The 27,309-nt window shown below is 42.6% G+C and overlaps 2 protein-coding genes across 2 annotated transcripts; both read right to left on the reverse strand.

Annotated features, from left to right (window-relative positions):
• Positions 1-793: 793 nt before the first annotated feature.
• On the reverse strand, positions 794-7,890 carry PDCD2L (programmed cell death 2 like). The gene is made up of 7 exons (XM_077831140.1): positions 7,678-7,890; positions 6,483-6,646; positions 6,262-6,331; positions 5,306-5,703; positions 4,271-4,384; positions 3,101-3,252; positions 794-950 (listed from the first exon to the last, which is right to left on the reverse strand). Exons 1-7 carry the CDS (start codon positions 7,807-7,809, stop codon positions 820-822), a joined length of 1,161 nt encoding a protein of 386 aa, XP_077687266.1. The 5' UTR covers positions 7,810-7,890; the 3' UTR covers positions 794-819.
• A 3,156-nt stretch (positions 7,891-11,046) lies between these two features.
• Positions 11,047-27,267, reverse strand: LOC144272775 (fatty acyl-CoA hydrolase precursor, medium chain-like). Its single transcript, XM_077831083.1, has 13 exons — positions 26,951-27,267; positions 25,931-26,072; positions 24,627-24,760; positions 22,721-22,874; positions 21,916-22,017; positions 19,625-19,729; positions 17,826-17,876; positions 15,100-15,237; positions 14,923-15,003; positions 13,743-13,890; positions 12,900-13,025; positions 11,735-11,807; positions 11,047-11,224 (listed from the first exon to the last, which is right to left on the reverse strand). The coding sequence occupies exons 1-13, from the start codon at positions 27,265-27,267 to the stop codon at positions 11,047-11,049; spliced, it is 1,749 nt and encodes a 582-aa protein (XP_077687209.1).
• Positions 27,268-27,309: the final 42 nt, after the last annotated feature.

The following is a 27,309-nucleotide window of genomic DNA, read 5'->3' on the forward strand; positions in this document are numbered from 1 at the left end:
AGAAGAGAGGGATTAGAAACGCATTATAGGAGAGGTAGTTTTAAACCCTTCTTCATATCATAGAAGCTTCCCATATAAAAGCATGTGTAAATGGGATAGGACTCAAACCTATATCCCTGTTTTCCACAATCAAGCCTGTACCTAATCACTACTGTGCTCCTTGTTAATGTTTCTCAAAGCTCAACGGGAGGAGAGGCCATGCACCTGGAACTCAGTATTAGTAGCACCGCAGAAAGTCATAAAGAGACCCTCATCCTTAGCACAGTAGTCATAGTAAAAATGCCTTTTCTTGGATCACAAACTGCATATTCACTTAATGCCAACGGAAGATAAAGAAATCCAATTGAAAGGCCTGTATTTTATACTTAATCTGATTGATATACAGAACCCTACAGAGGGGGTCAACTTTTCCCGCTGAACAGTTGCAGGATTCTAGAATGCTGCCTAGCTGACATAAGCCAAACAAAATAAAGCTAGAGCAAGTGCAATAAGAACAACCTTCCTCCTTTCCCTCCCATTCCTGACCGTTTTAAAGTACTCATAGTTACTAGCTAGAATATGTACTACTAAATCACTATACAAAATTGTGTACATAAGCAAAAGTAACAAATCTTGTGCATGTACCAAGTTTTATGAAAGTGTATTAATATTCACTTCCCAGAACAGCTGTTTTGGAGTTCTCTTTGCAAGAATTACTAAAAACCCACACTACCATGTGACTTCAAAATGTCACCATATTTTCATTATGTGACATTTTGCTGCACAAATACCTTCATTTTACTCAAATAAGAACTTTATCTATTCAAGAAAATTAATTTTTTATTTAAATAATTGCTGATCTGGATCTTCTTGTATAAAAATAAATTCCTCCAAGGGGTTCTGATGATTAGCTGGCCAACAGCTTCTTTCACATGTGTAAACTATACCTGTTCCAAATTCCACTGATAGATCTGAAAAAAGTAATATTTAAGAGTTTACAACATGTACTGTATTAGTGGTTAACATTTTAAAAGGCAGGTGTTTATAACTGCATTCACAAAAATGTATAAGCAGTATACGCAACAAACAGCTATTTACATACCTAATTGTTCATTTGTTCATGTGCAGTTCTAAAAGTATAGCCCTTTCTCCACAGGTAATTAAAATATCTATTTACAGTGGGGCAGACAGGTAGACTGGTACAATTGTAAACAACTTTGGGATGCTAATTAGTGTCCCAATCTGGCAAACACTTGTGCACATGCTCAACAGCATGTGAGAAGTCCTATTGACTTAATTATAATGTCTTGTAAGCATATGATGGGGTACGGGGGCACTGGCAGTAGCTAGGCAAAAGGACTACTCACATGCCTAAAGGTAAGCAAATGTGTAAGTGTTTACAGGATACTGGACTTAATTTTTAAGTGCTAAGTTTCTGGACCCTAAAAAGTTCTTTGACATTATTAAAAAAAAACAAATTATCTAAAACTCACATTCCACTTCATTCATTCCAGATTTCAAATACTAATGATAGGCTGAGAGATATTAATAATTCAGTATCTAAAAAAAGTTGGACCCCAGAAGCCCAAGAAGGTTTGCTTAAGATTTATTTATGTTTAAGGAAAAACTATATCATTTTGGTTATACCTGTTTGTCACCTATGCTGCAGAAATGTTCCATTGCTTCATAAAACTTAATTTGAATGTTAATCATTCTGTAATACATATATAATTACACAGTATCTCACCTATCGGATGCCTCTAAAATATAATTATTTTCTAATGTGAGAATGTATATTATCCACCTCATGTACAAAACAGCATACAGTAATTTAGAAATGAGATTTTCTCTTTCAGTTACAATACAAAATATTACTGTAATAGTTATAAAATTCAGATGGAAGTTTGACTTTTAAGTTATCAATCCTTTGACTGAAATTCACAAAGAACTTTAAGCAGGCCTTGAACATACTACCTTAAAATTTACTGCAATTAAAAAAAAAAAGACAGTGGGTCAAATTCTGTTCTCTCATATTTGTATCAACCACTGTGGCTTCAGTGAGTCAGTGAGGTTGAATAGGTATAACACAAAGAATATAGTTCAGTATGTATTTGGGAAATCACAATCCAATTTGCCTGGAACATCTTTACCATAATCTGCAATGTAGAAGGTTGGTTTCAGTGAAGCCTAAATGATCAGTGTTCTGAACTACATTTTGATATAAATACATAATAAATCAGGATTTTGTTTAGTAACTAAAACCTCCTCACCACAAATATGGTTAACTTTTAGGGCTTGTCTACACTTGCTGTGCTGCTGTAGAGTTTAGTGAAGATGGTACCTATGCTGACGGAAGAGCTTTTCCTGTACTCCACCTCCCTGAGAAGCAGTAGCTATGTTGATGGAGAAGCCCTCCCATGGGCATAGCACTGTCTACCCTGGGAGTTTGGTTAGCATAACTGTTGCTCTGGGGTGTGGATTTTCCACACCATGGAGTGACATAGTTATACCAACACAAGTTAGTAGTGTAGACTAGGGTTTAATCTCCTTAGCAAACATTGAGTACTTTGTCACTTCAAGGTTTTAAAGAAAACCTGCTGAAATTTTTAAATCAACAAATTAAAGCTTCTTGTGTGGAGCTGCAGTCTTGTTTGTGATGAAACAGAATTTTAACAGATATTTATTCAGCTCTCAGGTCTTCAGTTTGGACTAGCATTACACGTTAATTACTATTCAGGGACAAGGAGTTTTCTAGACTTCTCTTATTGGAAAGGCACTAAGGAAAATATGAGGCTTTGATCAAACAGTCCCAGAAAATAGGAACAAAATGGGAATGGGAATGTTGCTTCTCATTAAAAGGAAACTGAGCAGCTAAAAAATCAAACAACAGTGAGTCTTGTACAAGATACTGTCCTCACAAGACCCCAAAAGCACTGAGTACAACCTAACAGAAGGCTACCTTCAATATTAGTTGGCTTCTTGATTGGCTTAATGGTATTAAAAATAGTTATTTCATTCACTGTGTACATTTTGCAAGAAGCAGCCTAAATTCCAGTACACTATAATCATAAATCAACCAGCAGATTGACTAGTATTCAGTTAAAGCAACAAAAGATTTAACCTGCATCAACACTCTTCAGCATGCTGACCAGTGCTGGCATAAGTTGAAATTCAAAGACTCTGTTACTTCCACAGCTGTTGCAGACTGGAACCATTTCATTAATTCTGGATGAAGGACATGTTATAAATAAAGGCTGGCCACCCCAGGAGTATCTAGAGAAGAAAAAGACCCCTTATTTACACTTTTTTGCAACTAAATCTCATTGACTCAGACACATGACAATGTCACATAAGTACTTGGGATTCTAAATCTAAGAGGCTGCTTGCCATACAAATAGGCAAAGATTCTGATTCCTGCTGATGCCCTAAGTTTTAGAAGTATTCATTCATTATTTACAAAGGTTAAAGTGGGGGGAAAAATTTAGAGGGTCATACGAGAGAGCTGGATGACATAAAGAATGCAGCCTCCCAATATTTAAAAGACAGAAGCCATTGACTGGTGCCTGTAAGATGTGCAGTACCCTCAACTCTCACTAAATGCAGTTGTGCAATTCTAGTTCACTGGGAACAGAGGGTTCTTAACACCTTGCAATACTGTGGTCCATTACAGTAAAGCACAACATTTCTGGTACAACAGATCCCTCATCTCCCAAGAACCATTGTTAAAAGGTAGCTTCTGCTTCAATGCAACATGTGGGATACTGTTCTGCACCTCTGAGAAGCACAGCACAGAAATCATAGTCCAAAAGTAAAGAAACTAAGGTGCGCCTCTCCATTTCTGGGCTGCTCTGGGGGCTGGGATGGAGTTACGACAGCCGAGTATCAGCTGCCCAGGGACAGCAATGCTGCTCAGGCTCTCCAATGATCTGTGGACTAAGGTTTCTACCACAAGCCCTGTTCCTGCGCGCGCGCACACGCATGCCAGAGTCTCAGTAGTTGTCTTTGTCTTCCTCAGTTCTCCCTTACCAAATCCAGGGCTTTTTGCTCCTCCAACCATTTTTATTGGCATAAAGGAGTCAGAACAGGGGTAAGAATCTCACCTGTTCTGAACAGTGTGTTTCTGTCATCTATACTGTATCACACACACCCCACACTTAGCAACTCTTAGAAATTAAAATATTTTTAAAAATATTACATTTTCAGTGATGTCAAATCAAAGACTTGTTCATTCTCTGACACAAATGACTGACATTGCACCCCCACCAAAAACATGTTTAGATTATCAAAATACCTTAGAATTTGTTCATGACAGGAAGAAATTCTCTTCATAAATTTATGGAACACATGGTCTCTATTTTTGCCTTCACTCTTTTCATACTTCTCATTATCACCTTCACCTACAAAACTAGACGAATAAGGGGGAAATTTTGCCAATAAGGCGCACAGTACAGTATACATGTTCAAAAATAAGTATGGTTACTCTGAGGAAAAACACACTTGAAGTTTCTTGTTATATTACCCATAATTAAATGACACCTGTTTCTTAAATTAGAGGCAACCCTTTATTAAAGTGTAATTGATCAGTTTGGTCCTGATTCATAGATATTCACTGGCTCACAATCATTAAAGCTATTTCTACCTAACCTGTAATATAATGCATGAAATCAAATCCACCACATACTTGTTTATATCTAGTGTCATTCCCTTCTGTGATCTCTCAAAGCCCTTCCAGTTTTTAATTTTGGTATTGTTTTTAATTTATTCCCAATACAAAATTGTAAGTCCTCTAACATACTCTTTCAAGAAGGTCCATTCAACTGAACAGGAAAACTACTTCAGAGAAGCATGTATGTATATCCTGCAAGTGATATCATCTTTCATACTGAAGTACCAGATTGAGCCCCCACTTTTCTGTTGTGGGAGCCTATTTTACATTCTAACAGAGTGGCAATTGTTCCTGGTATAAGTGGTCAACTACACAAGTGTTCTAGCAGCATACAGTAACTCTAATGCCCAAAATCTATTTTTCACATTACTTCCCTCATAAAGTCTCTATGGGTCCATCTCTCATAGTCATCCAATCCCTTACTCAAATCCACAGGAAAAGGAAGTTTCAATACTAACCTAGGAAACTACAAGTATACTGGACATAATCCATACACAAAATATAATTAACTGTTAATATATAATTAAGATAGCATAAAATTACTGATGCTCTAATGATTTAGAACCTGAATAGTGATTTAACAAATTTGGAAGAGGTCAGCAGACAGGAGCTCATCAAATGGTCTTCGTTTAACAACACAGACTATAAGCCTATTCTCACCTTTCTGACATCAACTGTTCCAAATCAATGCCCTCCCTCTGCTGATATTCCTTTAAAAGTTTGTGTGCATGATCTGTATCAAGGTAGCCAGTGTAGTCTTCCTCATCCACAACACTGATGTAATAGGACTGGAATCTGGGACAAGAGGTAGGCATTACTATCCCATCTCCACGTGGTACTGGCTTATGTAAGGAATCAGAGATATCTGTAGTTTCTGACAGGCTAAGTCCTTGAAATTGAGATGCACACTCTGTGGCTGTGGACAAGGAGGAACTGCTCACTGTGTTTAAGCCAAGTAGGTGACTGGTGGTTCGCACAGGACATTCTGTTTCATCCCAAATTCCCCAGTCATCTGCTCCATCGCACCAATCCTTTGTTGCAAAGTTATTCTCTTGTTTCTGAGAATAAAAAGGACAATTTTCAAGTGCTGTGTCCCTAAGATATTTCACACATATTTTTATTGACACAAATGAAGGAACTAAGTTTCTCAATTTAATGCTTAATTTAATTTTTCCCCCAATGCTAGATACTGACCCTAAAATTGCCCAAAACAAAGAGAAAGGTGCAAAACAAGTGTATAACATGCAAAGATTTATCTGTGGAATAAGATATATTATAACTTTAATATTTAAAAGTTGACTTCTTGTGGCAGGTGGAACAAAGGTAGGACTTACTACATAATTATGGTTCACCATTTCTGTCAAAAAAAAAACAACAACAAACAATCTGCTTCATTTATTGCCAACTCAAATTAATCAATAACTGTACAAACAGATTTCAAGTCTATCAGTACAAAAACCATACATTTTTTATTCTCACCCACCCATAGTTAAAAAAAAAGTTGTAATAGGGAAAAAAAATCTCAGCTGTGAAGAAACTATACATTTTGTTTGAGGTTCCTAAATATTACACTCTATATATCGCACTTAAAAAGAAATCATATTTGCAAGTAATACCTGCTTTAATTTGCAATCTTGTGTTTCTTTTCCTTGCATCTGCAAATACTGGGAGCGTAACACTTTCCAGCTAAAGTGAAAAATAAGAAAGTGACACGTAAGAAAAACAAGTAATTAACGTGATAAAGGCAAAAGAAAATAAGAGGATTCATTTTTTGTATTACAGTAGCACCCTCCCCCACCCAGAAGGCTCAGAAGAGAAACGTAAACCATATACATACCTTTCTGATTTTCCCCAGCAGCCTTTCACAGCACAAGCAAATACATTAATGACACGGTGGAATAGTGAGCCTTCAAGGGGGCAATATATCTGCACTATGTGCATCAGGATGGCACCGCAGATCCCACAAGAAGGATAAGTCATAGTTACTGAAGGGGCACAATTCTAGGAGACACAAAACAGTGGCCTTGTTTAAGGATGATTTCAAGATGCACTGCACAGTGTTATTTAATGAACTTAGACCTGCTAAGGCATGGATATGAGAGAGGGATATAAAATTATGGTATGGAGAAAGTGAATATGGAAGTGTTATTTACCCCTTCACATAACACACGAACCAAAGGTCACCCATTGAACTTAACAGGCAGCAGGTTTACAACAAACATAAGGAAGTACTTCTTCACACAACACACAGTCAACCTGTGGAACTCATTGTGAGAGGAAGTTGTGAAGGTCAAAAGAATAACTGGGTTCAAAGAAGAATTAGGTAGGTTCATGGAGAATAGCTCCATCAGTGACTATTATTAGCCAAAATGGTCAGGGGCCCAACCCCATGCTCTGGGTATCCCTAACTTTCTGACAGCCAGAAGCTGAGACTGGACAACAGAGGATGGATTACTCAGTAAGTGCCCTACTCTGTTCACTTCCCTCAGACGCATCTGGCACTGGCCACTGTGGGAAGCTAGGCTAGGTAGCCCATAGGTCTGACCCACTATGGCCTGACTTAACGTGGCTATGCAAAAACCCTTCAAATACCAGCCCGTGCTGCCAGCCAGGCCGAGACAGGGGCCAGGCGCATCTCGGAGAACTGAGCATGTACGATCACTGGAGAAAGCTGGAGTCTCCAGCAGCCCTTTGACATCCCCGGCTAAGCTCGTCACAGCGAACTTGTGGCTCAGCTCCTGCGGCGAGCTGGGTGGGCAGAGGCCGGTGCATGCCGCGGGCTCTCTGGGACTCGCCCCAGGCAGAGATAAGTGCAGGATGCGGGGGTAAAACGCCAGCAGCGTTGGCGCTGAGCCGCTGCCCGGCAGGGGCCGCCGCGCGCTGGATGTTACCGGCGGTTCGCTCTGCTGTTGCGCTACGAAGCCGCCCAAGCCTCCACCGCCCGCAGCGACCCGGGCTGGCCCCGGCAGTGGCCGCTCCGCTACCGGCCCGCGAGCCCGCCCTCCCCCGTCGGGCACCGGCGGCCCCCTTACCGGGGAGCCGCCCAGCTTGCTGGTGGCCCACGACGGCGGCTGCAGGCTGTCCCGGCCGGGGTCCGGGATGGCGGCGTCGCGGAGACCCAGCAGCACGCGGGGCCCCGGAGGGCGGCAGGCAGAGGCAGCCATGCCGGCCTGCGGGAAAAGGGGACCCGAGCGCGTCGTGCCACGTGACTAAGGCAGCCGAGAGGGGACAAATGCAGGCAAGGGAACGCTCCTCCCCGGAGTCGGAGCGCCGGGTTGGGGATTGCGCGAAGCCGCCCTCCGGCTCGCTCCCGGCAGCCCGGGCGCGGCGGGCGCAGGCCGCTTGGCGGCTGCGGCAGTAATCCGGGGGGCGGGGGCTGTGCGCACCTCGGATTGGCGGGCGCGCCTGGCCGGCTGATGGGGCCTGCGGCCCCGCCCCGCGGGCTACCCGCTCCGCGCGGTCTGCGGCGTGCTGCCGAATAGACTGCCCCCTCCCGGCCAGCCCCGCAACGCTGCTGCCCCGGGGCTCCTGCAGGCGCTGGCGGCGCGCCGCGGGCACCGCGCCGGGCCCGACGGCCGCCCTGCCGCCGCGCTGGCATGCGCTCCATGTCGGGCTGCAAGTGAGATTTTCGTCAGAGGAGGCGGAGGGGTCAGTGGATCTACCACAGGGAGGGTAAATGCCTCCCTTGCGGCTGCGTCAGTCCCAGGCTATTAGAGAGGCGAGGTGGGTGAGGGAAGGGGGTTGTCATCGTCAGCTTTATGATTGCAGGAAACCCACCATCCTCGCCCCACCCCGCTCACTCCACCCCCCCCCCCCCCGTTGCTTGCTCTCCCCCACCCTGGCTCACTCGCTCGGGGCTGGGGCAGGAGGTTGGGGGGCAGGAGGGAGGGTGGGCTCTGGGCTAGGGGTTTGAGGTGCAGGAGAGGGCTCTGGGCTGTGGCCAAGGGCTTGGAGTGCGGGAGCGGGCTCAGGGCAGGGGCACGGGGTTGGGGTGCAGGCCCAGGAGGGAGGTTAGGTGTGGGAGGGGGCTCAGGGCTGGGGCAAAGAGTTGGGCGTGAGAGAGGGTTTAGAGCGTGGGCGGCGCTCAGGCAGCTCCCGGAGGCGGTGGCATGTCACTCCTAGGCAAAGGGGGGGCCAGGGGGCTCTGTGCTTTCCCACACCCCGAGGCACTGCCCCTGCAGCTCCCATTGGCTGTGGTTCCTGGCCAGTGGGAGCTGTGGAGCCAGCGCTCAGGGTGGTACCTGTGCTGTGGGCAGGGGTAGCATGTGAAGCCCCCCTGGCTGCCCCTGCGCTTAGGAGCCGGCGGGACATGCAGGCCCCTTCCAGGAGCCCTTTCAGTGTCCCTTTTCAACCGGGCGTGCCAGTCGAAAACCGGATGCCTGACAACCCCATGAGGGAATAGTTGATCCAGTAAAAGATATTTCCTCACTCACCTTGTCTCTCAGCGCAAAAAGAAAGATACTGCATCAACAAAGAGCCCCAAAGAAATCTGATATGACTAATGCAATTAAATTTTACATTGTTGCAGGCGCTTAACAGTAAAAAGCCCTTAAGATTATTTATCTCACACTTTAATGTGCTTTATTTTTCCCCCCCCCCATATTATCTTTTTTCACATAATCTCAGAATTTCCCATCAGTCTAGGTTTCGCTGAGGCAATAGAGTAAGAACTTCAAAAAGTGAAGAGTTAACAGTTATGTATATAACATATATAGGAAAAGGGGCTAAACAATAAAAAAGTGATTGTAGGTATTCAATGTATATTTATATGTATTTATAAATGATCTGGAAAAAGGGTTAAACAGAGAGGTGGCTAAATTTGGAGATGATACAAAATTACTCAAGATAGCTAAATCCAAAGTAGACTGTGAAGAGTTACAAAGGAATCTCACAAAACTGGGTGACGGGACAACAAAATGGCCAATAAGTGCAAAGTAATGCACATTGGAAAACATAATTCCAACTATACATACAAAGTGATGGCCTAAATTAGCTGTTACCCATCAAGAAAGAGATGTTGGAGTCATTGAGAATAGTCCTCTGAAAACATCTGCTCAATGTGCAGCAGCCAAGAAAGCTGACAATGTTAGGAACCATTAGGAAAGGGACAAATAATAAGACAGAAAATATCATAATGGCACTATATAAAGCGATGGTATACCCACACCTGGAATACCGCAGGCTGTTCTGGTCAGCCTATCTCAAAAAAGATAGAATTGGAAAAGGTACAGAGAAGAGCTACAAAACTGATTGGGGGGTATGGAACAGCTGCCATATAATGTGAGATTAAAAACTATTCATCATTAAAAACTATTCAACTGTTCATCTTGGAAAAGAGAAGATTAAGGGAAGATATGATAGAAGTCTAAAATCATGAATGGTGCGGAGAAGGTGAACACGGAACTGTTATTTACCCCTTCACATAACATAAGAACCAGGGGTCACCTAAAGAAATTAATAGCAGGTTGAAAACATATGGAAGTACTTTTTTACACAACACATAGTCAACCTGTGGAACTCATTGCCAGGGGATGTTGTGAAGGCCAAAACTATAACTTTGTTCAAAAAAGAATTAGATGAGTTCATGGAGGATAGATCCATGAATGGCTATTAGCCAAGATGGTTAGGGATGCAACCTCATGCTCTGGGTGTCCTAAGCCACTGACTACCAGAAGCTGGAATTGGACAATGGGCTGGATCACTCAGTAATTGCCCTGTTCTGTTAATTCCCTTTGAAGCATCTGGCATTGACGACTGTTGAAAGACAGGACACTGGGCTAAACGGACCATCAGGCTATCTGATGTTCTTAGGTATCTGGAGTTGAGCCATGATCCTGTAAGGCACTGAGCACCTGCAACTATTTTCATTATAAGGAACTGGAGAGCACTCAGTACCTTATATTGAACTTGCATTAAAATCAATAGCAAAAGTCATAACTTCTGTGGGAGCAGATGCGAGGCCTATGAGTGACTAATGTCTCTTGAGAGAGAAAATAAAGGGGGAATAAAGGGCAACACTGCTACTCAGCATCTGCAACGTGTTACATGTACTATATATTATCATGGTACTTTATTTGAACTTATTTGTATAATTTTTGACAGTGCCGTACCAAACTCTACAACAGTGTTGTACTACAACTCTAGTTGGTGTTATTTTGTGAGCAAACATCACTGACTCTGCTTAAGACTGAGTGGTCAGCCTGTTTTCTGCCTGGTTTGCAACAGAGCAGCTCAGTTCCTCCTGGGACTCAGTTTTGCTCAGGTTCTTCTCTAACGCCTCATACATAAAACTAAACTACATTATAATGAATTACAAAATGAGTATTAAATGTCTCCCATTCAGATGACATAATCTTGTTTTATTTCACTGTAGTAAAAGCAACCCATATGCTTCTCAGACTTTATAACTCTTTGCGCTCTCTCTTTCCTTCAGCCATCTTTTTAGGCAGGGTCTTTGTCCAGAACTCCACTCTGTTCTCTTTCAATTTCTTTGCTGCTTTCTGCTTGAAGTCTATTATAAGGTATTGTTCATCCAGATTATACGCTGGCCATGTCACCAAACCTTCATCATTAGGATTTCTAGAAAAAAAATACAGTGAAGAATCATCTTGCCACTTTTATGTCATTGCGATGAAAACTGCACAACACAGTGTTTGTTCATTAATTGTCAAGGGTCAGATTCCTTGGGGGGATGTGGGGAAGAGGACACAGTGGTGGTTAATTCAAGCTTTGCTCACATCCCCACAATCTGTGGATGTTTCTGCTAAAATGATCTGTCATTAGCAGTGAAACATGTTGTCATTTAAATTTTCTTCATTAGGCTTCAGCTCTAATGCTTCATTATATGAGTGTGATAGCTCAAGCCTTTGGACCTATTTTTTCTGTTTATCTCCAGGTTCAGTAAGACAGCCCTGCAGTAGATCACATTTGGCATGTTTTCTTTGCAGCCACAGGGATTTGAAACTAGTTTGTTGTGAAGTGAAATCTTAAACTCTGCAGAAAGATGGGGCCCACCAGAAAAGTACTGGCATAGTGTTTTCAGTAGCAATGACAAAATCTGACCCCTAATTAATGAATTATAAATCTCACCCTTTTCGAGCAAAATTAGCCCAGTATTTCATAATTGTTCTGCTGAGTTTACCCTCTTCTTCTGCAGCATCACCTGCAGGCAAGATATGAAATGTAATGTCAGCACAAAGGTTATATTGAGATAGGTGCACTCAGAATTGATTCCAATTAAAAAGTAACTAGTTCACTACTATAAGACAGGAAACAAAGATCACATCTCCTCTACTTTTACAGCAGTGAGCCTGCTAATAGGGCTCAAGTAATAATAATGTCAGTTACTGGGCAAACTGCACCTCTGACCCTCTCCTGGTTCTCTGCCCAGGTCTCAGGCCTTTAGCCATCACCTGCTCAGGAGGGAATCATGCAATTCTCAGACTCTGAGATCAGATCCTCAGTAGCAGTCTCCTGGTACTAACTATGATTGCTTCAGCAGGTCTGATCTAGGCTCAGACTCTACAGTCCTGTTCCTGCAGGGGCAATTACAGTGGTAATCAATTACCAACCAGGTTCCTTAAAAAAGCAAAGTATCATTTATTTAGAACAAAAAGCATTTTGGAGAAAACATACTTTACAAACAATAAAACAGACTATATTCATGTCTAACTTAGTAGGTACCAAACTACCTTCCGCACTAGGACCCTGGTAGGACTAGTTCCTTCAGTGGAGCCTGACTGCGTAAGCTTGTTTCCTTGTCAGAGCTCACTCCTGAACTCACAGCAGTTTTTATCACCTCCTTTCAAAGGGATCAAGTCACCTTTGGAGTGTTATAGCCACTTGATCTGGTAACTTTCAGCTCTGGGAAAACCAAGTTTTCAATTTGTTTTGAGACTGAACAGAGAGTCCTAGAAACTAACAACTTGCCCCATTGTCTTTCAAGTATATGCTTGGGTGTTCTTATTTGGGAAGCCATTGTGCTGCCTTCATGCACAGACCGACCCCTATAAATTTGAGCATTATAGGCCTATAGTAAACATTCCACAACCCCCAATATAAATTTGATCAATGCCGCCATACAGGAAATTCCAATAACCCAATATACAATAATTTCACCTCACTGACCGAGACACATACAGTGTTCATACAACTGTTACATTTCAGTATTTACAACATTATTAGACATCAGTTCCACATGTGTCACAATAATGATGCTTTAATAAGAATTCTTTAGCAAGCATGGAGACATCACCAGCTAAGAAGGGCTTTCCAAAAACATAGCCAATTTCATCGCCGTGATCCGCTTTTACAAAGTCTGGTCTAACACCTTCATACCGTCGATGATGAAACTCATAAACGTAGACTGGGTTGCCAGAATCTAATAGAAAACAAAGATAAGAAGGGTTCCAGTAGTAAAAATATATTCCACACAGAACAATACATTTTCATCAACAGCCACTTTGATAAGACGCTGGCAAAATGATAGCTATTTTGTTGATTATTTATTTGATTATTAATACTAACTGGAATTCAGGTGCAAACATACAATACCAAAGATTAATGGAAAATAGTCATCTGCAGCACAATGAGCCCCCAGACAGTCACAGAGCTGGTGCCAATAGAAAAAGTTCAGAAGTTCATCTGATACTAAACTATGCACTTGATTGTCCCTTAGACAAGACAATGTGAAGAACAGGAACCCCCTATATTTGCTTCCATGGTTTTCACTCTGTTATACCCATTGCAGGAGGTATGTGCCTGTTCCTTTCCCTGCAGAACAAGAATGGGGACCAACTCTCTAAACCTGCAGCTCTTTAGTTTTCCTGTAAGGGACCATTTCTATTACCATGTGTACAGCTCTTCTGGCTTTTATGGTAACATGGTTCTTTCAGGATTCATGAAAGCCAGAGCCAAGGCCATACATTTTTCTAAAAGTTTCATGACAACAGAGGTTCGGGCTGAAAGCTGTTGTGATGATCCATTACAGACACAGGTATATAGACAGGAACCTACTTCCTGGTCAGGCTTTGAACAAGGATATTAGTAGGATTGAATTTAACCTTTTTAAAAAATATGTACTTAATTGGAAACTCACCTCTGTGATATCTAGCTGTTTGAATGACTGGAACAACAAACAGTGCATCTCCCATCAATTCAAAAAGCCTATCTCGTAGCTGGGTAGGCTCCTCTATATTGCTTAGATATTCATTAGATAGTAGATGAGTGAACTCAGCAGGAACATGCTAGAATGAACAATAAAGATACTTGTTATAATGATGATATTTATGGGAAACAACTGCAGCATTTAGCAAGCTTCATTTTCTCTAGAGCAGCCATAGCAGCCACTAGCTAACCCTATGAACACTGGACCACGTTACCTCCTCCCACAGAAAATCCCACGTCATGGGGGGCGTGGGAAGTACTCAAAACTCTGAGTCAGAAGTTGTGAGGTTGCCAACTCATGCTGTCTTTGGGAGGAAGAGGTTTGCAGGACTGCGAAGGGGTCAGAGACCACTATATTAACATCCACACAAGTGTTATCAATCAGTAATGCTGATGAACAAACAGCATTAGTGACACTAGCCCTAGTGACTTCCTTGAGAGCAATGCAACATCGGTGTCCACTGGAGGTCTCACCATGACAAAATCATGGGATTTCCAGCCCTGCCCCAGAAAAAGCCTCCTCTAATTGGCTGCCCTTACCATTTGGTAAAAGAACTCTCCCGCTCCCTCTGCCCAGGAGCTAATAGGAGTTTTTGGGGAGAGAAGAGGGAGGAAACAGCCTGGGTGTTCAGGGTGGCTTTGTTCCCTCCTCCTTTCTGTAAAAAATGAATCGTGCTCCCGTCTGCAGCCCCATGACAATGCAATACCTACAGGAGCCATGCTGCCAAGGGCTTTCTGGCCTGCGCTGCCCGTGGAACTCCTATTAAAGAATGGGACTCCACCTCATGCAGGGGTGGGTGAGGGAAAGAAGAGCATAGGTTATAGCAGATTTTGTGGGGTGTCTAATCTCAAGAGGGAGCAGCATTGTGCTTCTCTTCCCCTTGTGCCTGTTTGGCTCTTTTCTGTCAGGAGTATGTTGCTCTCTGTTCAGAAGTTTTAGCCCAGAATGAATTCCCCCCCGATATACACCTCTTCTAAAAAGGGAAGGCCTAGCCCGGCAATAAAGCAGTATGGTATAAGATATTCTTGCACACTGTACTGAAAGTTGGGGAGGGAGATCTCACCTAGGACTATACCCCTCATATGTTAATTAATTTGAAATAGTCTCTTACTGTAAAGAACTCTGAGCTCAGTAGCAGTGAGGTTACTGTTTCTTTGTCCAACCCTTCAGTGAAAGCAGGATATTTCAACATCTGCACAGTAAAAAGAACATGATATTGCCCATGAATTCCTATATTTCTAAAGAGTTAACAGACTGGGAGATAAATAAAGCTATTACAATCACTTACATTAGGAAGTAGCCATCCAAATTCATGGTTATTTAATCCTATTATATATGGGACTGCATTGATTGCTTTTTCAGCCAGTAGTTCCTCAGGGCTCTTAGGAAAAAATACACCATCCAAAACTGCAGAGCTAAATAGTGACTGCAGAGGAAAAAACAAATTCCTTTGTTATTTATAAGTTACTTTTGCCTCTAGAAGATATTTCAAGATTCCCACAGCAGACCTCAACCAAACCTAAACAAGTGCCCAGGTGAGCTCACATGTTATTAGTGAAAGTGTAAGATGCGTATGTAAGAGATGAATACACATTTCAAGTCGTGTTCTGAGTTTCTCCTGCAGATTTTCTATCCTGTTTAACAATGTGTGTTCTGCCCTTTGTATGTCAAATGCTCATGGCACATAGATAAGTCAGTCAAATTCCATCCTTGCTTACACCATTCCAACCCTACTGGGTAGGGTGACCATATTTCCCTTTGCTGAATACGGGACACCTGGTAAAATTACTTGTATTCAAGTGAGTTCAACGACAATCAGTCAGAACTACGCAGTACAAACGTACAAATTAACATCAAGTTGACTGAGCCTCCATTAAAAAGAAACTGCTTAGTTTGATTCCTTTTATTTACCTTCTTATCTTTAAAGCTTTAGGGTTCACACAGGGAGAGGTGATATACACACCTCTAACCCCCCACACACAAACATAGTGGGAGAGGTGACACACACACACTCCCGTACACCTCTCTCACACAGCTGGGGTGACTGACCAACCAACCTGACCTTCCCTGCCTTGTGCTCTCCGCCCTCCATGCCTGGGTGGGCCTCTGGGATGGACCCGCCTCTCCTGATATCTGGTGCTGTGTCTTCCCAAGGAAACACATTGGGGGAGCACGCAAGGTCACATGCTCCCCCCAACCCCCCAGATTTCTGCTAGGCTTCACCAGAATGTGGCCAGCAGCAGCCTTTCGGCACTGTGCAGGAGGGAAGGGATGGGAGCTACTTCCAGCCACAGGGGAGGAGGAGGGGCATGAAGGGATGACCTGGCCCATGTCTTTGCAGAGCTCATCTCTTCTGCACCGCCCCCCACCCCCATGAAAGCAGCTTGCTCCTTCCTTCCGGCACAGTGTATACAGCCAGCTAACACCTCTAGGCTGGCCACCGACATAAGCTAGCTGCCTCCTGGCTCCCTGGCTACAATGCAGGCAGGAAGGGGTTAAGCCCTAAGGATGCATTGTGGACCAGAGCCCAGGGAACCTGACTGCAGGGGCTTCAGCAAACCCAGCCACAGCGGTGGCTCAGCAGGGGAGGGTGCCTAGGAGACAGATCAGCCCCACGTTCCCTGGGGGCAAGACCCAGGGCGGGAAGCTGGGGGGTGAAGAGGGTGCTAAGCCCCTACCCTGGGGGCTACTGTGGAGCCTCCAGGTTCAGGGTATGAACAGGCTGGAAATTTCGTCCCCCTTTGCTCCCCCCCACTCCAGAGCTTAGCTGAGGGGTGGAGAGTCTTCCCCATGCCAATGCTGTGCGGGGCTTTGGCACATGCAGGTCTCAGCATCTCCCGGCAGGCACCCTAAGCCAGAGGGTCTTGGGTTTTCCCGGGGCACCAGCCCAGCCAGAGGCAGTGGGGGAAGGAAGGAGCCTGCTGGCTAGGCTGTTGGTGAGCTCAGTGCTCTGACCAAGGGCTGGTTCTCTGCACAGGGCTGGGAGCAGGACGCACCCCGCTGGGGGGGATATGGAGGAGCAGCAGGGCTGGAAGGGCAAAAGGGCAAAGCAGGGAGAGGACAGCGAGAGGGGGAGCATGTAAAGGGCTGATGGTGGGCAGCAGAAATGACACATAACTGGCTGCTGCCTGGCGCCTTCCTGCACTCACCAGCCACTGCAGCAAGCAGCGCTCAGCTAGAGACGGCCAGAAACGGGACGGAGGAAGGGCCCTGCTGGCTGAGAGTCTGCATGCAGTGGGGACTGAGTCACTGCACTGATGGACCAGCCAGGGGAGCTCGGCCACGAGCCTTGCACACCCACCCCCATTGTCAGCCACTGGGAACCACTCCCCCCACCTGGTCACTGCTGGTGGGCAGGCGGCTGGCGAGCCGGGATCTGGCCAGCAGCAGGACCTGCCAGTACTGATGGGGGCAAGATAGAAAATACGGGACAATTTGCCCCTTTTAAATAAAAAGTCAGGACACCTGCAGGAGGGCTTAAATACGAGATTGTCCCTTTAAAAACGGAACGTCTGGTCACCCTACTACTGGGCCTGCATTTGTGTAAGTAAGGGCAGAATTAATTTTGCTGGGGGGTTGCCAAACTGTTGAGTAAGCTAATGTAGTGATGGGGAAAACCATGTAAGTGGGGCAATAAATTGCAATTCTGCAGAAAACAAAAATTTCAGATGTTTTATGCTTTGTGCAAAGTTTTGATTAATCCTTAGTAAGATCCCCAAATATGCAGTGCTTACTTCCTGCATGCCATGTTAAAAAGCCATCCATCCAGTCCCAGTGGATACATTTGGCTGATGACTGTGGTGGCACTGGGAGCTCTGAAAAAATGGGCCATTTTCCTTTTGCACATTTTCTCATTTGCTTGTATTTGCAAGCCTGCATTTTTCATGTTTGTTCCCCCTGGGAAATTGTGAGTTTTGGTACATTCTTGCTGTGATGCCAGCTCCCTTTTGAAAATGGGTTCATGACAAGACACAAACAGTTCAAAGCCCAAAGAGGAAATCAAAAAAATGTCACCGTTTCAGAGTCTCCAGATGATGTAGCATTCAACTGTATGGTTGTGAATTCCTGTTAAAAGGCAAGGAGGAGAAGAAGAAAAGGATGAGTTGTGTGATGGTTGCCACTTTTTGTAATCTTACAGCACACATTTTATTTATTTTATTGCAGTAAAAGTTGAAGTGTCACTGCAGACACGAGCTACAGTGTCACCTATTATCTTCACCCTTTCTGCCTGTCTTTTCCCTATGGCTGCATCTGCTTAACAGCAAGCAGGGTGACCCTAGGAACTTAGGAACTGCCAAAGAAAAATAGAATAGGTCCCTCTGCTGGCTGTCTGTGAGAGTGCAATACATTAGATACTTGAGAGGAAGGTGAATACTGTCACTAATAAGAGGTTTCAGAGTAGCAGCCGTGTTAGTCTGTATTCGCAAAAAGAAAAGGAGTACTAGTGGCACCTTAGAGACTAACCAATAAATTGGTTAGTCTCTAAGGTGCCACTAGTACTCCTTTTCTTTTTTGTCACGAATAAAGCATTCGGTGCAATGATGCTAAGTTATGGGGGAGGTGGCCATTCAGTCCTGATCAACTGAAGCATAAGGATAGGCAGGCCTCAACATTTTTATATTTTTCATTCTAATTTCAGATGTTATTCTTAATATACTCTAAAGAGGGGCTAGTGGTTTATCATCACAAGTTATATAAAAAAATAGCATGGTCATGGTGAAACAAAATCTAATATCATGAATATAGAGAAAAATGCCAAGATCATGTTATTTATAGCCAAATGATCTTTGGTTTGCAATACAAATTTTTTAAAGCCATGCAATAACATTTAACAGATAGCTAAGGTTGGGGTTTTCAAAGGAGTCTAAGGGTACCCAAGTTTACTAGGAGTTGGACATTGAACTCCCATAGGCTGATTTGAAAATCTCATCCTAAAACTATTTGAAACTGCCATCCCAGTGCCTGTCAGTTCAGTGAAGGAGAGAACCACACTCTGGACTGCTTCCCTGATTGTCTCTGCCACAGCTGCAGGGGCAGTAGTGCTGCCCTGGTGCATTTCACACTTGCCCCATTGAAGAAATCGTAGCGTCTGACACCTTTCCCCAGCATGACAAACCATTAGAGCTCCCGCTTCCCATGGTATCCAGGCTTTAATGTGATGGTTCCTAAGGTTCTCAGGGAAATGAGGTCAGTTGTTTACTGCCACCTCCACCACATGGCAAAAACCTCAAATGTCAAAAGTTGTGAAAAAATCACAGCAGTCTTGATTCTGATGACAGCCATGACAGAAAATGTACCGTTAGCCAGACGAGTCTAATCTTCATTAGAAGCTTATTAAGATGCTGTATTTGGCTCTATGGTTTAATTAATATGCACCATGTAATAGCATTACAGTTTATCTATTACATTTGTTGCCTTTTAATAGTGAGTGCACTAGTGCTCTGGTTATCAGTGAAGGCAAACACAAATGGCCCACTGTGCTTTCTGTCACTCATTACTTTATAAATGTCTGTCCTATCTCCTTTTACTCATTTTCTTTCCAAGTGTAATAACCCAAGTTTTTAGGTATTGTTTATAACAAGATAGCATTCGGAGACCCCATTCACAATCAGGGCTCCATTGTGCCAGGCAATGAAAATGCAAATGCACGTGGTCCCTGCTCCATAGTGCTTATAATCTAGTGTCTTTAATTCCTCCTCTGATGCAAACAGAAAGGGAAAATAAGCACACTCTTGGACCCAAGGTTGAAATCCTGTTTGTTTGCAGTAAAAGATGATCAGTTGCCACACACAGTGAGTTACAATGCCACCTACCATCTTCAGCGTTATTTCCATCATCTCTTCCTCTGTCTTTTCCCTCAGACAATGAACCATTGCAGCAGAGCTGGTTGATTGACAGCCAGATACCCTAGCAATTTTCTGCAATCAATTAAAAAAAATCACTTTTAGTAGCTCTCTATGGAGAATAACAACAACAATATTAAGCTCTTAGATAGCACTTTATCCCTTCAGTGTGCTGTGTACACCTTACATTTTGGGTGGGTCTGGGATTTTTGGGTCACAGTCTCCTACTGTAGGAGAAAGGGAGCTCAGCTGTACATTCTGCACTTCGTATGTTTCAAAAGCTTTTCAAGGGATGATGCTGCAAATAAATCAGGGGTCTGCACGCAGCTAAGCATCTCAATGTAGGAGGGTTTTGTGCACTTGCTGGCTTAATTTACTTTCTCAGAGCTTTACAAACATTAACTCATCATCACGAAACTCCTCCCAGGTAGAAAGATGGGAAAACAAAGGCACAGAGGTTAAATGACTTGACCAAGACACAGAGGGTCTGTGTCAGAGCCAGGATCACAACATATAAGTGTTTCTGTCAGTCGCGTGCTTAGTAAACTACATTAGCTTTTCTCACATTTTGCAGCTAGAGGTCACACTTGTTGCTCAGCAGTGGAGTCAGCTGAGCCAGGGGCAGCAGAGCTATGGGCAGCTAGCTGGGAGGGAACCCATGGAAGTCCCTAAGTGGCCAGTCCCAGAGCACCTCAAACTAGCCTAGTGGAATCCTCCAAAAACTCAAGTGACTACAAACTATAGATTTCATCGGCTCCAGTGTTGTCTACTAATCATATAAGGTGACATATTCTCTAGGACATTTCTGCCTCCAATAAGTTCAGTTCCAATTTTGCTGTAAACTCTTTCAGATTTGATTGTTGCAAGATGTAATAACAATACTTTGCATTTTTATAGAACCTTCCACATGAGGAAGTCAAATAGCTTCACAGACGTTAATCAACTAAGCTTCACACATATCTGTCAGGCAGTGGAGCCAATTAGGGTGACCAGACAGCATATGTGAAAAATCGGGACGGAGGTGGAGAGTAATAGGACCCTATATAAGAAAAAGACCCAAAAATATGTCCCTATAAAATTGGGACATCTGGTCCCCCTAGAGCCAATAAACATGTTTCTTGGGGGGCAGGGCAAATTCCAGTTCTGCTCCCTGCCCCTCCCTTCCCAGCAGTGACCCCATTCCAGTCCCCACACCTCCCACAGGGACCAAGGCTTAGACACTCCCTCAGCTGGGGAGTCTCCCCTCTGTCTCATCCACACAGTGCATGAGTGCTGTCCTTCTCAGTGGACTCTCCTACACTGTGCTGTAGAGGAGCAGACTCCTTGTGTTCTGGGCTGCAACACCATTCGGCCCAGCCACCCCTCCATCTGGCAGCCAGGCCAAATTTAAGTGGCACTGCAACCCAGCACGCCAGGTTGCAATGCCACCCACTGAAATTTGGCTTAGCTGCCTCTTCATCTTTACAGACAGGCGGTCGAGTCAAATTTCAGTGGTGTTACGACCAGGCATCCAGAGAGACATTCCTAACTGTTCTGGGAGAAGCCATACTGATTTGGTACAGGTCTTCTACTTAAAAGTGGTCAGGCCATGCCCCCCGCCAGCTCTGTGGTCTATGGAACTTTGACAAAGTGCAAAAATAGGTGGGAAGGGGACATTCATCTGTTCCCCCTATGGGCGCCTCTGCTGTCAGGTAGGTGAGTGTTATCCTCTGGCACTGCTGGGAATAGAACTCAGGTTTCCCACTGGCCAGTCCTGTAATCCAGGGTTAATCAATTATTTTTTGACAAGGTGAAAATTTCTTGGTTAAGGTATAGTCAAGACCTAGACTCCAGAGAAAATAAAATGAAATTAATAGCAATAATGATAATAAATAAATAAAAAGATTTTGCAGTCCATTCAAAAGCATCTGGCGGTCCAGATTTGGCCCACGGTCTGCCTATTGACTACCCCTGCTGTACTCTAAGCACAAAACCATACTACCTTCCTTGACAATGGGATGCTGGGTGCCATTTTTTAAAAAAATGGGAGTAAGACTAAGCCAAAAATATGTGTGTACATGTGCATCTGTGGGTGTGAATAGGCCAGAATGATAAATGCACATATAAATGGGTATCTGAGTATTAACATATCAAGTATGCACAGTTTTCTTATTTCCACACACAAATGTAGGTGCTCATGTCTACAGTTACTGTACATTTTTACAGGTGCAAGTCAGGTCCCAGCTTTTACAAATACAGACTCGATATTACAAAGAACCTACATTAACTTGTGCTTCAGGATGAGCAGTAAACAAAACCCGGATTGTAACTCCACTCTCTGAGATGGCCTTATGAAACAAGCCCTTTGCCAGAGGAGATAAGACCTGAAAAGCAGGAAAAGAAGGAGAGCAAAAACAATCTATTTTGACTACTGAATCACAAACTGCAGGGTCACAAATTACATTTTAACATCATTATTTCACTTTTAAAAGAAAATATTATTAGACTATGTCAAATGCTCTGTAGACTCAAGGTCTGATTTACTTCCAAACTCTCACAGTCTGGTGCAGATTATCCTCAATTCCAAATATGCTGAGATTTAAAAAAAAAAAAAAAAAGATGTGCAATTCACCCAGAATGCATGTCTATTACGTGCTGTTACCAGGGCTGCTCACCCAGACTGGGTGACTATATGTGCAAGTGATCCTTAATGCAGATCTTAAGTGGGGCATAGGCACTAACCTCTAATTTTTACACCTTGGTGAATTTTACTCTTTCTGGCCACAATATTGTTCCCTACCACAGCTGTTTAAAATAATTCAGTACTCAGATTAATTAAAGAGGAATCAACACTTGGGCTCCTAAAACAAATAGGTGATTGTATGAAAAGAAGAGTTTAATTAATCAGAAGATTCTTTAATATCAAACTCTTCCTTCAGAGAAGGTTGATGATCCGTGGATCCCAGCTGCTTCAGTCTCCAATAATACTCAATCCTGTCATCATCACCCTGACTTTTTGCTCACAAACTCACAATAAAAATATGGGGGTGTTTTTAAAAATTCATTAGTGATCACTATAAAACCTACAAGGGCAGAAACGCTGACTCCTCCAGCAGACTCTCCAAATATAGTGACAGATCCTGGATTTCCTCCAAAATGTTCAATGTTTTCTTGAATCCACTGGAGAGCTGCCACTTGATCCAAATAACCCCAGTTTCCACGGGCATGTTCATCACCAGAACTGAAAGCAAGAGAATATAAAGAGAAGTAGATAACCTGGAGTGTTATAACATACATTGTATTATATAAAAAATATCCAAGGATTGTATCAAAGATGGTAATGGAGCAAACACCTGAAAATGGAGTTCTTGGCAGTGTCAGAAAACAAGTGAGAAGACTCTGAACTCTGGAAGACTCAGGTCAGGACTAGTGTCAGTTATCTAAATAGCACTCCTAGCCCCAGACACTAGTGAAACACAATTGAAGGGTATATCTACACTGCCGCCAGAGGTGTGATTGCAGCTTTTACAGTTATATCTGCACTAGCTTTAATCTAGCTATCATCGCTAAAAATAACAGTGAAGACCCACAGTATGGACCCTGGTGTAGGCTAGCAGCACAAGTACGAACCCAAGATTCCAAGAAGGGGCTTGTACAGCTGTGTTCCATGCCACCATGTCTTCACTGCCCAGCTGTGCTAGCTAAATTAAAACTAATGCAGGTATGACTACTTGAGCTGCCATCACACCTCCAGTTGCACTATAGATAATGACAGTGGCTTTTGGTGTTCAGATACTATAGTGATGAGCACAGAATTTATGACAATAGCCCTAATGCCCATATTAAGCAAAGAAGTAATGAAGCTGGTGGGACTACTCATGTGTTTAAAGTTAGGCACAAGCTTAAACACCCTGTTGAACCGAGGCTTGAATACGTCAGTGCATAGATAGATTAGATAAACCTGCCTAAGAATTAACCCAAACTCCTACAAGATGATATTTTTCAGCTCAGATTTTCCTCTCCACTGAGAGAAGGGCTGATATTTTCTTCACCCTCACCTGAATTAGAGTATAAAAAAAAGCAGATAATCAAAGAGATCAGATTATAACTGTGATCAAGATATAATGGAAAACTGGTAGGTTTCAGAGGGTTATTAGTATACTTACTGGTAAATTTCACAAACTTGGGATGCAGGTGAAAAATGTGGAAAAGAAGAATGGACACAGTGTTAAAGGAGAATTAAGTATATGGCTTAAGGAGAGATAGATGTGCAATCAATCACTAAATATCTTTGGAATTTCTGCTGTGTGGATGACATCTTTATAATGATACTGTCCTATTGTGGCTTCCTGGTCTATTTTCCTTTTTTCCTTTAATGTACAACCCACTGTCCAACCCACAGATGGGCATCATGGTGGTTTTGGTTCCAGGTAAATATATTTGTTCTCCAATATTTATTTGGGTGCATTCGTGTTATCCTATACCTGTTTTCCTTGTCTTTTGGAGAGGGTATATGCAGATAATTTATTTGTATCCTTGATCTTTGGTACCCAAATCAATCCCATTCTGTAAAAAAACATGAATAGGCTGAAGTGCTAGTTCACACCCAAACTTTTCCAAAGTTCAGGTAATGCTGAGCCAGGCTATGCATATGAACTTTCCCATAATTTAGGGCACTTAGGTTCAGGGTTTTGGTTATGGCCATCTCAAATTAACGATAAAACAAATATGAGTAAGAAACAAAAATGTATAGTCCTTTCTCTTTTAGGCTTCTGCCTATATGCAGCAGAATTCCTTAAACAGCTTATTGGCTAAGTGGCATTAGGGTTTTCACTCAGGTTTCCCCATAGAAGGATGAATTAATTTGTTATGGCTTGTGAGTTAAGACACTCTATACTGGATTGACATGTGCTTGTCTTTTTCAGACTCAGCTACTGGGGAGTAGTGGTAATGGAAACATTATCCTGTGTGCCTTTAGGGCACAATGTCTTACCTAAAATATCCAAAGATCCCTAGTCTGTATTGAATGGTTACAACCACCACGTTTTCAAAGGCTGATAGTGCTGACCCATCATATGTTGAAGCTGCACCAATCACTAGTCCACCTCCATGGATCCATACCATGACCTGAAAAAAGCAGGAAGAGTTAGTTACCTGCATCTGTAACACCCTGATATTACTTCTGGTGTAAAATTCAAACCAAAAGTTGCTATTTGTGCTGTGATCAAGTACTATTTTGTGCTATTGCACAACACAACAATTCTTGCTGGCTCAGCTGCTTGAGAGTATAGTAAAAAAAGTGGTAAGACTTTTTCGTGTATGCAAATTTCAGTTTTAAAGCGAAATTATTATTTTATTAAATATTTATATAGTTATAATGCTCTGTTTTGTAGGGCTTACAATCTAAAGACACAAACAGACAAAGAGTAGAGGATGGGAATAGAACTTGAAATCAGAGAAATATGTGGAAAGATTGGCACAGATTTGTTGGTTATAAATTCTAGGGAGTTTAGGTTTTTTATTTTTAATTGGGGTAAGAGATAGAGAAGAAGGGAGCAGGAAAAGGAAAGAAAAAGAAAGGGAATAGTTACCCCTATTTCTTCAATTCCAAATGTCCTTACAGAGTACTTCATACTCTAACAGAGATTCTATTTTCAAAGGACAATAAGGTTTTTCTTAATTTACTTTGGAGAACAGCATGTACCCCTAGAAACTGGCAGAATATATCAGTCTCTTTGGATCTTAGATCTAAGATAATTCACATGGTATGAAATATACAGAATGGCATGAAGAATAAAATAGATGTTCATTAAATGTGGAAAATAATTCTGAGTTACAGTAACAAAAAATGGGAAATAAAATGAGAAACCACCAAACCGAGGCAAGTGCCTGGAAGTTATCCAGTTATGACAGGGCACATTTTTACTATTTACTTAGTTTCTCTCTTTTCAGTTTTCTTAACTTATTTAACATTTAACATTTAAGTAAATAGTTAATTGTAAAATATTAGAGAGTTTATATGTTGTAAGTCTCAACAAATGTTTTAAAAATATGAACATGCAACTAGATAGATTGGTCCAATTTTCAAAAGCAGCCCCTAGAACTGCCCCTGAAAGTTTGCATACAGCGGTAAAGTGCTGTGAAGTTTCTCTTATGGAATCAGATTGAGCCCTGCAGTATGTACGCACTGACCTCCCTTAATGGGAGTTGTGCCAGCTTACACCAAGGTATAATTTGATCCATGGAGTTATACCAGGGATGAACTCATGGCACCGATTTTGCAGTAATGTTGCTTACAGGTAACTTGTCCTTGTCTGCACTCGCAGGTGTGTACACATTTAGGAACAAACAGTCTTCGGAAACTTGGAAAGGAAGTTTTTCTTTTCTGTTAGTAAATGTATCCGATAGATGCTGTCCAGCCACTGGATCCTGTAGGCACCTTAATAATTAATATATATTATATATATAAAATATTCAACAGAATCATAGTAACAAAAACCATCAGATGCTCCATCCACAATAAATAAAGCAACTCCACCTGTGATAGGTTTCCAGCTTGTTGGCAATGGAGAATCATATCGTTTTCCATTTTTAACATAAAAACATTTTCTTCCCTGTGACTGCCAGCCAAAAGTGCATTAAGGAGTCATACAGACAATGGCCACAGCCTCCAGGCGAACACACTTACTTGTAGGCTTTTTTGAAACACCATAGCAATCTGCCTGCAAATAGGCAGGAGCTAAGACATATAAGAGCCTCCTTGCAGTTGCTGTCATTCAGTGGAAATGCAACTGGATTCTTTTCCACCTTATATACCCCAATCATATAGCATATTATAGACATTAATCATGTCACTTAATGCACTACTGGAAGGCACATTGACACTACAGTGATGAGGGCAGAATAAGAACCTCGATAGAATAGACTGCCCTCAACTTCATATATGTAGCATTGGAAATGTGATTCATATGGCATTTAGTCCCTCCAACGTTTCTCAGCTCCTCTTCAGTTCTACTCCTGAGGTATAGGTTTCATAAACATTACTAATTGGAGATTCAAAAGCCCTCCAAGGGATAACATCATTGATGAAGAGTGGGAGTGGTCCATTGCTAATGCCAAATAAAGATCCTAAGACTTACCTTTAAAACTCACCTAGGTTAACAGTCTACAGGCATTAACAGACCCCAGTTACAGACCCCAGAGCATTAGCAGACCCCAGAGCTCATTTTGCTAGATTTATTTTGGCATGAGTATCAGTATTGTGTTGATCCATATTACACATTCCTATCCATCCACATGTTCATGTCACTGTCTTACATGGGTGGGTAGGAAGTTGCATCTCTGAGACCCTTCCATGGCTCAGCTGGCTCCGGTGGGGAAAATCTCAAAGGTCCAATAGGTGGCTTTGCAAAAGGAATTCCCAGGAAAACATCTACATGTGCCTCAGCTCCATCAACTTTGATTTGCTGCCCTCGGAGTTTCCCGTATTTGGTAACCACTTCTGGGTGTGCAGCATTTTGTCCTGTGAAAAATGTACAAAAAATCCGATTATATATCACGAGGTTCAAAATGACCTGACAAGTTTCTAAGTCCTTCAGATGTTTACGCATGTACCTTTGATTTCTTTTAAACATTTCCTACAGAATATTTCAATAAATATTCACAAGCAAGTAAAA

The sequence above is a fragment of the Eretmochelys imbricata genome, chromosome 12, assembly GCF_965152235.1.
Source record: "Eretmochelys imbricata isolate rEreImb1 chromosome 12, rEreImb1.hap1, whole genome shotgun sequence".
NCBI lineage: Eukaryota > Metazoa > Chordata > Testudines > Cheloniidae > Eretmochelys > Eretmochelys imbricata.